Source organism: Melospiza georgiana, chromosome 6, assembly GCF_028018845.1.
Source record: "Melospiza georgiana isolate bMelGeo1 chromosome 6, bMelGeo1.pri, whole genome shotgun sequence".
Taxonomy (NCBI): Eukaryota; Metazoa; Chordata; class Aves; order Passeriformes; family Passerellidae; genus Melospiza; species Melospiza georgiana.
In genome coordinates this window covers 47253057-47267748 of record NC_080435.1, presented here as the reverse complement: position 1 = coordinate 47267748, position 14692 = coordinate 47253057, and the positions used below count along the sequence as shown (strand labels likewise).

Below are 14692 nucleotides of genomic sequence, written 5' to 3'. Positions count from 1 at the left end.
GTTTTCAGACCTATTGAAAATAGCTGACAAAAATTCCTTTGTGGTGATGAGAAACCAGCACTGGTTACCAGAAAGAATGGAACAGAGCAACACAACTGTCTCATGTCTTGAAACCATCTGAAGATCCTCTTAATGGTTGCTGAAGCAATAGTATAGGTTAAATCCTATACTATTTCTGCTAGTTGGCAGAGAAATACATCAATAACAAATGAGATCTTAGGCTTACAGGAAATGAACAGATGTGTTTCTGAATGAATTTGGAAAGAAGGATACAGAGTAGTACTTCTCTGCTTTATAGCCAAGTATTTTTATTCAGTGAGATTAAGACAAAGAAGGCCTTGAGATTTAAAAAAAAAAAAGAAAGTGTAACAGTGTAATGGATCTTGGGTATTATAATTTCATCTTAAATAGCTCAGTAGTAATTTTTGCTAAAACATAACCCCCCAAAAAAACCAAATAAAGCTGCATTTCTCACAAAAGTTAGGTTTGGAAGCTGATTCAGATTTTTCACAGATGCAAATGTGAAAGGACACTGTTAAAACTATTCCATTGCTGCACAGATGAGTTGACAGATATCAGAATCTGGACTTCAATTTGAAGCTTTTCTTGTAATTAAGAACAGCAGGATTTGACTTAAATGAGGATTTTTACCCCTAATAACATCAAAAGAGGTTCCAATTTTTTCACTAGTTAAGTACATTTGTTGAATATCCTGGGTTAGCTTATTATATTAAGGGATTCCAAGCTTTTGTTTTCAAGTTCAAATATTGATAAAATTAGTATAAAAATGTTATTCTACAATATTAGAAACCTAAGTGAAAGAACTTTAGGCCAGAATGAAGAAAAAGAATTAACTCCTAACACAAATTAGACTGAAAAGGCAATCTGCATTGTTCTGTATGAGAGAACCACATAATGATGGTGTAAATTTCCTAGTATTGCAGTATTCTGAAAGGCTTTCCAGCTGGAAGAAAACATTTAGTCCTGATGCATATACTACTCTTTCCAGGGGATGGGGTCCTTTGTGACCAGTTCTGCTTATTTACACTCTTGTATATTGTTTAGCTTTAATGTGTCGCAAGTTTAAAGGAGAACCAGGAATTCAGCCCAGTCTTCCTTAAATTCTTGCTAGATTTTATGTTAATTTAATTCAGTATTTCTCTAGCTACCTAACACAAAGGATGATTTCATTGTCATTTAAGATCACTTCTTTTCCTGTTTTCATGATCTTCTCACTGTTATTATTCTTCTCATTGAAATTTCTTTTCTAGTCATAATGAGCACTCAGAGCATTTCATTGAGAAAAACAAGGAATTAAAACATTTTCTATTTCCCTAATCAAGACACTGTCATTATTATCACTGAAAGCCAGGGAAACAGATGAAGAATGACAGAGTTACATGAAAGAGGAAAAGGACACTGCCAAAGTGATTCTGTGATCACAGTCATTTATAATAACACTCTGGATGCTGGCATAGCAATCTAATTGCATACTAATGCCTGTTGTGTAAACTCAGTTACTAGTTGCATTACAGATGCTGATGCTTCAGTCACAATTGAGGCAAATATGAACAGAAATTTGAAAAGTCTTTGATTGCTATTGTGGAATAATTCATACCACTCATCAGTGTGTCAATTTTCAATTTAATTTGACATTTTTGAAGCAGAAAGCCACAGTGATTCAACTCTAGAAGAAAAAGTATCCTTGGAAAAGAACCATGTTTTGAAAATGAAGAAAATAAAAGTAGGATAAGTTTTCATTCTATCACTTTTGACAGTATCCTATTATAGGAAAGACTAAATAAATTTTAAAGGCAAAATTCTCTTCCCATTCACACTACAATAGCTCCAGAATATACCTACCAACTTTCATACTACTTTCCATTAAATTAGATCTGCAATATCACAAAGGCTGATTCATCTTTTGGTCTCAGATAAGTCACTTCCAGGAAACAGGCATGATGAGAGTAAGACAGAGAGCTCTAAACAATCTCTGAATTGAGAATGTGTTCAGTAGACACACTTGGTTTCTTCTCATCCCACAGATTTCTTATCTTGAAATCTGTATGTCACATAATGGACAAGAACAGGACATAGAAATTTTATCTGAAGGCTAAATTAAAATCCTCCTGCAGTAACCTGCTTGAGAAGCTGGGACTGGTACAATGCAAAAACATTAAGTGACAGCCCCCAAAAAAGTCAAGAGGTCTTCCATCAGGAGGTATGCTCTTCACGTGATCCCACCCTGAGGTGGTGCTCTCTCCCTAGCTATTTCACTTGATTCACATTGTTTCAATACCTGTTGAAATGGTTCACACAGTTTCACTGCTATTACTGTCATTATTTCACCTATCCACACTTGTCTCTGCCAGTCTGTTATTCATAATTGCCAGGGCTCCAACCCCACCAGAGAATCCGTTTTGCTTCGGGTTAGAGCTCATTTGCCTTGGATACCCATTAGCAGTTTCTGACAGCTGTTTCTGCATGATGGCCAGTGAGACTTTATTGGAGGCCAGGAAGTCTTTCATGGAGATCATCTCCCCTGACAGACGGCGTCCGTCCGTGTCGCTCTCGTTGACGCCGTCGGTCTCGATGGAGATGTTCCTCCGGCTGCGCACATTTCCCGGCATCACCACGTTCCTCCGTGAGCGAAATAATCTTCTTTGGCACCTGTGGCAGCACTTGCAGGCCAATTTCTTTAATATCCAGTTTATGGACTGCTTGATGACTATAGAGATCACATTAAATAAGGAATAGATGCAGCACACCCCCATGAGTATGAAGACAAAGTTGCCAAAGCGGTAAAGGCCCTGGCTCTCGTACCTGACGTTCTGGCTACTGACCAGATCACCAAAACCAATGGTGCTGAAGGCCACAAAGCAGAAGTAAAGTGAGTCAAAGTAACTCCACCCTTCAATCGGTGTGTACATTGCAGAGGCACAGCAGGAAATGATGAGGGATGCTACACATAAAATCAGCATTACATAGTACACAGAGGGCTTCCAGCCCGCCAGGCTGTCCACCTCGGAGCTCCCCGAGCCACGGCGGCCGTTGTGAGGGAGAACCCCTTTCCTCCTCAGCTGTCTCTCGTGGCAGGACTTCATCACGTAAGCTATGACCGTGATCAAGCGCTCCAGGAACAGGTTAAAGAACAAAATGGTCCCTGCACATCCTATAAGGCCGTAAAATATCAGAAAAATTTTGCCTCCAACGGTGGCTGGGGTGGTCATACCAAACCCTGGAAGACAAAAAGGAACAGTTGTCATACCAAACCCTGGAAGACAAAAAGGAACAGTTGAAAAAATAAATCAGTAGGGGCCATGTTAGGACTTTCATCACAAGCAAAATGGATGAACTGGTAGTAAATCTTCGTGGTACAGCTCAGCTTTGAGAAAAAATACATTCTCCCCAGATGTCACCCACTTGTGCTTGACTGAGTCTGAGCTGTAAGGGGAAGGAACACATGCCAGCATTTCCTCCAGAATCAGAATGAAACAAAAAGCAGAACAAAACACATGGACAGGAAAAGAGAGTTTATAGGAGTCCTGAATTTTGGTTTGGTTGCTAGGTTCACTCTTTCTCTCTTTGTGCTTTGGATTGCTTCCAGGCTTTGGGGTTTTTGCAGCTGCTGGTGCTTTTCTGCACCATGGCTCTGTCCCAGGGGTGGCTCCTGCCTTTCAGAGATCCATCTGCACCAAGTCTTTGGAACACAAAGTGAAATTTCTGAGGTTCACTTGACTCCTGGTAGTGCAGGAGGCACATCACCCAGCACTCAGCACCCACCATAGCCTGGCTGTGGAAGCCCAGGCTGGGAGCACACACCAGGTGACAGCCCCTGGCAGGATAATCATGAGTATCCCAGTGGGAGTTAAAGATGCCCTGCATCTGACTTTGCTGTCTGTCACTCATTAACAACCCCTTTTTAAATCAGCATTGCTGAAATTTTTCTATTTCTCTGTGTCCCACTCCATAGCTCAAGTCTGCATGTGGATCTTATCAAAAGTCTCCTCTGGTCTGATTCCCCAAAATGAGATTTCTTAGGCCAGAGGGCCTTCAGTCTACTCTCAAATATTTCCCATCCTAAAGCCTGAAATTAGTAATTTTGTTTTGGTTAAAGCTGTTGATAAGACAATCTTGTTTTAAAAAGATATTACTAAAGAATAAAAAGTTGTCCAGAACATCACTGAGCAAATTGGAGTAACACTCATGACAAATCTTTGCTGGTGTTTTATTAAGATTATTAAAGGTCTACATAACTGACCAACTAAGCAAAAACATTTTTGTTGATAGGACAGAAAAATCAAAGGATTTTTAATTTCTCTTTGTAACTATGAGATGCTAATTATGAAATAAACACATTAGGCTCTGAGAAACAAAGAAAAATACAGTCAGTATCATATAGTTGTACTTCAAAGACAAGAAAAGAGACCATGTTTCCAACAGTGTCAAACTGCACCTCTCTTCCCATCACTTGGCAACCTGCTGCCCGCACAGATTCCTCTCTAACGCTGACCCTGCCACACTGTGAAGTGTCAGCCCTCACTCTGAGCCCTCCAGCTTGAGCCCACTAACAACAGCTCCAGGCCTGGCCTCTCCAGGGTCTGCCCTGCACTTCTGCCTGCATCCACAATCAAACACCAAGCGGTCCTACAGAAGGCTCCAGCCTCCCATTAAATTTCTGTGCTAGGGAGAGCTGGACTGCAGCTCTGTGGTGAGGAAAGCAATATGACAAGTGACAAACCACAGACAAAATGTTCTTCACGACAAGAACTTTTTCCTGTTGTTGCCCTTGGCACACAAATATTTCCTCTTGCTTTCCACCCTCCCTTTCTATTCCATGGTTTGATCTCTCTATAATTGTAGTTTTAATGCTTATTTTCAGTGCAGGCTGGCTTATATGCAAGTCATGACCTCCACCCTGTGGACAGACACAAAAAAACAATGGACAAGAGGAATCTCAGCAGCTGGTGAGGTCTGCCCAAAGAAGCTGTGGGGAGGGAAGTGAGGGGCTGCCATGTCCCTGCTCCAGCCTGTTCCTTGAGAATGAAAGCAGCTGTAGGCTGGGCAGAGATGGAGAGGTGGGGAGTCCCTGGCAAAGGGTGAACAGCATTTTGGGACTGGCAGGCATCTCCTACAGCATAAAGCAAATGCCCTGGAAAGAGAAAGGCTCACGTTCCCAGAGGCAGTTTTATGCCCTTGGGCTGCTTCCCACAGGTCCCTCTCGGGATCCTGCCTCTGGCATCATGCCAGAGCCTGAACTCCTCAGGCTGTTTCTTTAGCTGACTGGATCTTGTTGCTGGGTTTGTCCTGCTACCCACTAGCAAAGGCTTTACAAAGGCATTCAATTGGCATTCCAGGGAATCATGGTGAATTATGAATAAATGACTTAGTGAGCAAATAGAGCACCAATGTGACCCGTAGAGCCCAACAGCGAAAGAGCAAGAAATTACATTGCAGATTGGGAATAAAATATAAAATTAAATTATGAAGTCATATAAAAGAGGAAATAAAAGCAGTAGCTGACACTTGGATACTATTCGAAAGTACAAAATTGTTTCTTGTGATGAAGGAAAAAAAAGACACAACTGCAGAAAAAAATGCTGGTGATTTTATGGTATGAGAGAATGCTGATTAAGTTTAGTGATTTTTATTTTACAAGCTGGGTGATATTTCTTGAAAACACTGTTTCAAGTAGCAATTGAGATTGTAGTTAATCAAGTGGAAATCAGATCATTCTGAGCTGGGTAAATAAAATGTTTTAAAGGTTCCAAAAGTGTTTCAATCAATTTGTTAGACATGTCTGCAGTGCCACTATTGATAGAAATGTATGACAAATTCTAACTTCACCAGCCCAGCAGTGAAGACAGCATTCTTAGTAAAAATTTCAGGATCTTATTTTGAAATCAGTATAATACTGATTTTGCCTCTGTCCCATGATGCATTGACTTCTATAAATTAGTATGATCTTTCTTAATATTCAGCTGAACTGATCGAGTACATTCCTTAAGCTTCAATTTTTCTCCAAATATTGAGGTTTGATTTTGTTTACCTCTTGCTTAAGCAAGAATTCTGGGGCTTTTTGGTGAATATTCATATTAAATCTGAATTTCTCTGTAGCAGATTTACTTTATTAGAAGCTGGAGGAAATTTAATTCCAAGTAGAGTCAGCAAAATTTTTCTAAGCACTGCACACCTCCTATGGAAAACAAATCTTTAAATTTTGTTTTGGCAGCAAAATTTCTGTTACGAAGTCTGGTACTGCAAAGCACTCTAAAATTCACCTGTGTGTTCAGATTATATTGTGTGGATATATTTAAAAAAAACAACTAAAAAGGGAAATCACATCAACAGTAGAATATAATCACTTGTCATTATTTCTTGAAGTTCTGGGTATAAATGGAGAAAAGTGAGCAGCTGTATTTCTTATCAATAGCCAGTTTGATAAGAAGGACTGAGTTCCAACAGGAAGTTGTCCTAAAGCAGAATCCCCCAAGAGCAAACAGTGAATAATATCAAGCAAGTATTAATCTCAATCTAACAGTAAAAAGATTATATTGAAATCAAACAAGAGGAAAAAGGCATCAACTGCCCATTCCAGGCCAATATTAGGTAATTTCATCTTTTCTGCTGCAAACTGCTCCAGTGCTACCAGCTGCTGTAAGTGTTTCTCATGGGTCATTACCCACACTCATCTCCCTCTGCCTGGTGACACATGGTTTGGCATTTTGTGTTTTAATTGTGGACGTCCTGACATTCACAGGGTACATTAATTAAAACTTCATTTCCTGAGGCAACCGGTGCCATGAAAAAGTATGAAAAAAAGTTCATCAGTCCTAATCCCTCATGAATGAAGCCCGGGGCGCCCCAAATAGCTTGGGTGTAGAGAGACTGGGACAGACAAAAAGATTTCACAGTCAATTTTAGATCATGCAATTGGGTCTTTCTATTGTTCTGAAGAATATCTCTCTTTTCTGATAGGTCTGAACTGAATGTATGCAGTTCACTGCTCCTGCCCTTCCCACAAAGAGGAAGTAGGTAGAAAGAGGGGGCAATAATGAGTCATTGTGATGTTAGAAATATAAATATCAACACAAAACAGATTCCAGTTTAGCCTACAATGAGAGCTCTTTGTGATGTTGTGTCTGTACTCCTAATGTAGTTTATATTTATTTCTTTTTCTCTGTCAGCTCAGTTTAGACACTCATTGGGGAAATGATGAATTTCCAGTGAAAAAGACAATGGATAATAATTGATAGGTGTGAACCAAACTAAATAGGACAAAGAGTTTCAACTGCAGTGAAAAAAAGATCACGAAAAGTAACTAGTAAAGAGAAATACAGGAAGACTTAGATACCTGCAAAGATGCTGACCCTCTTTTTTCAGACACATTCTGTACTGAACTTTCTACATAAGGATGTTTTGTGCTTCTAAAAGAGACAGAAGAAATAACTCTAACAGAAGCTGTACTTCAAAGGCTTAGTTGAGAAAATGTTCTATACTTTGCACTGTTCCAACAATGTGCAGACACCAATACTTTGGCAAAACTCACTCCTGCCATGATAACCTCCTCTGGTGCTCTCTGAGCAGGATAAGTACTCCTGACAAAAATTCTCCCTTGTAGAGACTCCTGTAAGACCAGCTAAAGGACTCTCAGATCTTGTCACATCACTGCCTTCATGACACTGCTATGTCAGCAAGCTTGTAAAAGTGTCCTTTCCAGAAAGAAAGGAGGACATTAAGTCCTTTCCAGAAAGAGAAGAAAAAGACTCATTTCTGTGAAGACTTCCACTGTATGAGAGGCCACATTGATGGAAGGAGGCATGTGCTGTCACAGCTACCTGATGGTAACAAACCTGCACTTAGGTCCAATTTTGATATGAAACAATATCTTTAGTGCTGATGATTTTGCAAAGTCTATGCAGAAAAGCACACACACACATATGCATGCAGGCACCTCTGATTTCCCATCAGTGGATGATCAGCATCTGAACTGTGCAGCTGGCTGGTGAGACACACATCCATGCATGTTGTCTTAAACATTAATTTCAACATCTTGATCTTGTCTCTTATGAGGAAGGGAGAATGAGCTAGCCATGAAACTTTCCTTTAATGGAAAAATTATTTGACAAAACAATATTTTATCAGGACAGTCTGGGATATGGTATAATTTATTTAATTGCCAATGCTGTTTGATTGTGCAGATGGCTAGGTGGTGGGGAAAGACTCATCCTGCCCAGGGAGGCAGGGACACATGGCTATAACAGCATTCCTTTGTGCTCTATGCCTTCTGTTTCTAGATTTGTCTGCCTGAGCAACCTCTGCACCTCCTGCCCAGCATCTCCTGCTCTCCAGAGCTGTAAAACCTGGAAATGTCTCCAGGGCTACTTGAGCTGAGTCATAACTGCAGACTGCTGTGATGAGTGCTCAGCTGCTTGGAGACCTGGGACCTGCCCTGAGTGCTGCTGCAGCTGCTTCCATCTGTGCCAGAGTGCACCTGCTGTGCCACGCACAGGCAGGATGAGAGGGATGTAACCTCCTGCAGACCTCCTGGCAGGGTTCAGTCCATTCCAAAAGCACAAACACTGATGCTGGAACTAATGGTGTAGGATTTCTTGATGAAACAACACATGTATGAGATCTTTTTCCATCTCTAACCTGTTTGGAGACTCATCACAGAGTGCTGACAGACAGCACTCTGGACACTGTTTCAGTGAGGCTGAAGATGATGATTTGAGGACTGCATGGATGCCATGCTCAGTCTGTGCCATCACTGGGGCAGGAGCCTTGTGCAAGAGCTCAGGCATAACATTTCTTTCCCTCTGAGAAAAGGCCACTTTCCCTTCTGTCACCCCAACCCTGTGACACAGGTGCAGGTTGGTGTCACACCAGATGTGTGAATGGGACACTTCAGGGTTAGAAATAGCAAAACCTTGGGCTTTCACTGATTTGTTCTGCAAGGCATAAGAAAAACTGGTTTTGTGTTAGTGTGTGAGGCAAAGTCTCTATTTAACACAGCAAAGTTCAGCTCACAGAGGGTCATTGTTAAACCCTCTCTGGAGAGCTGGATGCCTGTTATTGCCCTTCTCTATCTCACATATGGAAACTGCATGTTCTGCCTTGAACAGAAACCCACCTTAAAAAAAGTTTCCGATGTTAAGAAATTTAAAAGACATAACCAGAAGGAATGCTAAAGGGACAACATTAAATGAACAATGTCATCAAAAAATCAATTTCAACAGACATCTTGACGGGTCTGTTGATAGTTCTGTTATCATGTCTGTGTAGTCCTTAAAGAATACATGACTGTAACTTTCATTATTGCAAGATTTTCACATAAGATAAATGGAAACCTTGCCATTCTGTTTTATATAGTTAAGGTTATATTTTATTTAAAGTTCACACAAGGTCTTCTATAAGAAACGTACACAGCCTTATTACAGCTGCTGTGTGATCACAAATTCAATCTATAAATGTTTTATGCCTACCTTCATGTTTCTGTTTATAATTTTTATGTAGTTTTTTATGCTGGAGGTGCTAGGTCTAGTGCCTTTCCATCACCCCTACATAGATTTGTACCTCTGTACAGCTTTTGTGTTACTATAGGGATAGAACAAAGTTCAGTATTGAAATACCTTATTACTATTTTTGAACTTCATAACTTGTTGAACAGTCATTTAAAGGTTTGTATTTAGCCTTAAAACATATGAAATTTATCTAATTAAATTATATACCTTGAATATTAAATAAAATTTTTGTATTTAAAATACGATATATATATACAAATTTTATTTAATATTCAATCATATTTTCCTTTTAGTATGTTGTATGAAAAGGCACTTGTGCCTGCATGTGCCTGGCTCCAAGACAACCTGAAATCCTGTGCTCATATGTGCTTAAGAGCTTCTGCCTTGGTATGGGCACAGTAATACTGACAAGTGGTAGTTCTGTGGACAAGGTTCATAACTGAAAAATATACAAAATTAGATCTGAGTCATATATATATACATATATAGAAACCTTCTTTTTTGTTGAATAGAAACATTTCTGTTGAATAGTCTACCTTACTAACAAATAGCAGTAACTTCAAACCATAATTCATCGTGGCAGGATAATAGTTTATCTGAATTGTGAATCTAATTAACACTGTTTCAAGGGTTTGTTTGCAGTCATTCAGTCTGTGCAAACATAATAACCCCAACTATCATGGAATAGGAACATAATACTGTGTACTCATTAAGCTATAAGTTCATCTACTCTAAAATTTTCCTTTTTAAATCATACAAAGCTGCCTGCATTTCAAGAATTTTCAAAGGTTAGTTTTAAATTGCTTATTGTTACTTTATTGCTGACACATACAGCTTTTCTCTGGAATAAAGTTTCAGCATTTCTTCTCATTTAGGGGTAAAACTATGGGAAACAAGGCAGGCTTTTTGGCCCCCTCAGGGGAAAAAAACAAGTGGTGCCTGCTTGAATCTTCTTGGTAACCTGAATTTGGGGACATACTGTTAGCAGCATCTCAGTGCAGGGGATTTTGTAAAATTAAAGCTCTTCCCTGGCTTTATATACCAACAATTTTAAGCAACAATGTCACTTGTGATTCAACTGAAGCAAAAATATCTCAGCTGTGAGTATTAAGCTCAAAAAAGAAAAGTAAAGAAAAATAAATCTGCAGTATTACAGACTGTAAGGAAGTTGGACACAGATAAGAACTTATTTTTGATAAGTTGAAGAAAGAGTATATGTGCAGGTGTGTTTGTGTGTGATTACATTTTCCTAACCAATTTCAAGCCTTATCTGGATGTCAGAGAGGAAGTTTGGTAACCATTGCTACCAGAACAACCACGTGCCAAGGGCCTCAGCAGGAAATAAAAACCTCATCCAGAAAATTAGTTTGGCCTGATGCTCGGATACATCAAACTAAAAGATAGATCAAAAGACCATGGCATAAAAACCAGTACAGATACAGCTTTAGTTTCTTGGAGACTGACAGAAAGCCCCAAGAAGTTAGAAATAAAGAAAAAAAGTCATAGTACTCAAGCAGGTGCTGCAGGAACTACAGATATGAAGCAAAGCCCGTGAGGTCACACCATATAGAAAAGGCTGGTGGTATTGTGTGTAATAAGGATTTTGAAATATTCCATATAAAAGCAGAAATTAACATTGTAATTAAAATTTTAAAAACTGGCAGATGATGGCAGACAACATTATCAGACATTTCAGTGAATATTCATCACTGGACAACTGCTTCTGAAGAAATGACAAATCTGAGAGTGGTTGTGATGAGCATATGATGATAAATTTTGACTTTGGTTGTATTAACTCTGAAGTTTTCATCCATTAATCTGTGTCTCAAGAGCCAGGAGTTATGAAGGGGACAAAGGCTATTTCTCCTTTTTTTTTACATCTGGAAAGAAAACATTTATTCTGGGGTGGGAGGCACTGATGGATGGACACTTGGGGAAAAAGTCTGAGTTTTTCCAGCAATCACAGAATTACAGAACATTCTGGGTTGAAAAGGGCCTGCTAAGATCATCTCATCCATGTCATGGCCAGGGACACCTTCTGCCAGACCAGTTGCTCAAACTGCGTAAGGCTGGGCTTCTCCAAAGACTGTACCATCTACCAAAAAAACCCCATTTTTGGCACCAAGTGCAAAAATGTCAAGAGAAACTTAAGATACCATAACAAAGGCAAAAAAAAAAAAAAAAAATAAAAATCAAAGAGTTGTGACAATGGTAGAAAGCACAGTGAATTTTGGCTCAGTGAAAAGCGTAAGTCATTGCTGAAGCCATGTGCTGGCTTCTACCCACACAGCACCTTTGCTTTTGAAATGTCTGGTTCTTTCAAAATGTAAAAGGACTTGCTAGAGTCCCTGCCCTAAATCTATTGCATATGTCCCTTCCTGTGAGGCCAGAGATGCTCTTTTAGTGACAGTTCTAAAGGTAAATGTCTATAAGACAAGCATAAATTCAGTGATCAAGCCTACTCACATGATTTTAACAGGTCCAAACATTTATGTAAAGCAGGGAGGCCATTTGTAAAACATGACAGGGAGGCTCAGTACTCTGCTACTCCAAATCGTCCACAGTAACTTTGGCTTGCTGTCTAAGTGTTGTGCCATTGCAAATGTAAAAACACCCACAACACAATAGCTATTTCAAGGGCTGAATCTCTTCTCACCTATCTGGGTGATGATCAGTCCTGCTCTCTGTGCATATTCGGTGTCTCAGCATTTGCCTCACCCACACAAACAGTTAAACAAGGACAGGACAGGCATGCAGAGGCGGGGAGAGCTGAATGAGATCTGAGATTATAGCAAGATGCTAGGGAGTAGTTAAAAGCTACAGAGCTAGGCATTTTCTGATATAACTGAACAAGTGATGGGCTATGGGCATCCCAAAATCAGACAGTAGCTAAGGTAGGAAGGGACCTCTGCAGATTGGCCAGTTCAGCCCCTTTGCTCAGCAGGGCCTCCCTTGCACAGTAGGTGCCCAGTTGGATGGGAATTCATCTGGAGGTTAACAGGGATCTCTGGCTTTCCAGTCAGATATTTATAGATTTGTGGAAATAAAAATCATACCTTAATAATGTCTGGAAACAGAAATGTTCACACATGCAAAGATAAAACTGCAGTGAAGCCTTTCAGAGGTAAAACTGTGAAACTGTTTCTGAAACACTTTTGATTAAAGCTTAAATGGCCCATAATAGATTTTGACATCTTCATTTAAAGATCTTAATTAAAAATATTTATTTCAAGAAATATTTCTTTACTTTCTCTCTGCTTTATGAGATTTTTCTCTGCAAGTGGATTAACTGAGTTAACAGCTTTTCTTTTGTGAGCAATCACTGCACTGCTGTTGGAAGTGCAAGGCATTCTAGAGAAGCTCTCCTCTCTGCCTGAGGTATCTGCATATCTGCAGCTACTATTTCCAACAAAATATTTGAGAGCCCCTAGGGAAAGTGAGCTCTTCTCTGATGACAGTCCCTGAATGGAAATGATAAGGCTGAAAAATATAAGAGTAGAAACTCTGTGGGTGAAATGGCTGGCTGAACTTCTAAGAGGTTGCATGCACTCTGGAGTGCAGCACAGTGTGCTGCTCATTTTCTTGAAGCCTGAGGGTTGTGTCCTGGCCTTCATGCTAAGGAACAGGGACTTCAGAGGGGACCATCTTTTCAAACATTACTGTTTAAAGAAGGAAACACATTTTAAAATGCACAAAGAGAAATTTATCACAAGAATCATCCTAGAGATTTCACATTATTTTGGAAGACAGCTTTTCCCAGTCTTTGGGAAGTTGTTAAACCCAGAAGCAGGAAGGTTCAGTGGTTGGCAGCTTATGTACAACACTCAGTTTTGTGAATACCCTTTACACAGATGTGGCCTGGTTTACTTGATACTGTTAATGCTGATCAGACTAAAAACTAAATTTAATTAAATTGTTTTTCACACTCTGCTTATGAAAATACTGAAGCTGAGAAAGCTTTTACTAAATATGTTTATCCAAAACCACAGTTGTATTGCCTCTTTAACTCATTGAGTATTCTTCCAGAGGAAGAAAAAATGCCCAATTTACTCCAAACACAATCGATTTGTAAATTTAAAAACCCTTGAAAAAAATGACAAAATAAAGTCCTGGCTCTTTATAGAAGTTTTGAAGATGCCACTTGTACTATTAATAGGTTTAAAGACTTCTAGCCTCATAGTTCACAGTACTTATTCCCCAGCTGAACAGCATATTTTGCTTCGGAAAAGAAGCACATAATTAAATAACAGGATTTCTGGACTCCAAGTGTCCAGTGGCTAACTGTGTGAAAAGAAATCTGAAAGTTTTGAGGCCATTTATCAAGTCCTTTCTGCACTAGAAGGAGTCTGTGCTGTCTTTTGTCTCTCTATAATGGCTTCCTGGAAGCTAAGTCCAAAACAGTTTGCCATACATGAAAAGGCAAGAATGCTTTGATACAGCATATAATGTATATACTGAAAAATAGGTACAAAACCCTATGCCACAAAGGATTCTCTTCTAAAATAAAAACTTGTTAGTGAAGTCCTTGAAGAGCCTATCAGACTTGTGAAAGAAAGGTTTTTGAACTATACAGAAAAAAATCATTTAGACAAGAGCTGAAGAAATTAATGCTTTCAAAGTCACAGCGAGTTTTCTAACAGGTAGAGAAATAAGTCACATTCTCCAAATGAGTTTTAAATGAAGAGGAAAAGATTATGCTTTTATGTGAAGTTTTGAAAAAATTCTCAACACATACAATGAAGAATGATGCAGACAGAGAAAAATTAACCCTTTTTCAGCAGCAGAGGCAGACCACAGCTGCCAAACTCCCACAGGTGAAAAAGACAGGAAAAACCCTAGAACCAAAACCACACCAGACTGTTGCCTGGAGTGTAACATGACTTAAGTGTATATTAACATAAGAATGTTGAATGACCAAATTAGATGGTCCAGTACAAAAGTATTTTGTGAAATAACAAAAGGATTAAAAAATTGGCTAGCAATTATTCCAAAGTACTTTGCTTCATCAAGGCTATTAGAGCTCCTGGGGTGCTGGTACTTTAATGAAACTGGTGGTCAACCATGGTTGATATGGTGATGCCACATTTTGCTGTGTGCTGCATTGCTACCTTCCAGGACCTTTGGGAACACCTGCAAATCTGTATCACACATACTGGATTTGACAAAAC

At 39.4% G+C, this 14692-nt stretch overlaps 1 protein-coding gene across 1 annotated transcript in view; it reads right to left on the bottom strand.

Annotated features, from left to right (window-relative positions):
* Window positions 1-283: 283 nt before the first annotated feature.
* Window positions 284-14692, bottom strand: part of KCNK13 (potassium two pore domain channel subfamily K member 13) — a 48043-nt gene continuing 33634 nt past the window's right edge. Inside the window, exon 2 of the mRNA XM_058026299.1 lies at window positions 284-3238. Within this exon, the coding sequence (XP_057882282.1) occupies window positions 2346-3238 (893 nt within the window). The 3' untranslated portion in view covers window positions 284-2345. The remainder of the gene's footprint in view (window positions 3239-14692) is intronic.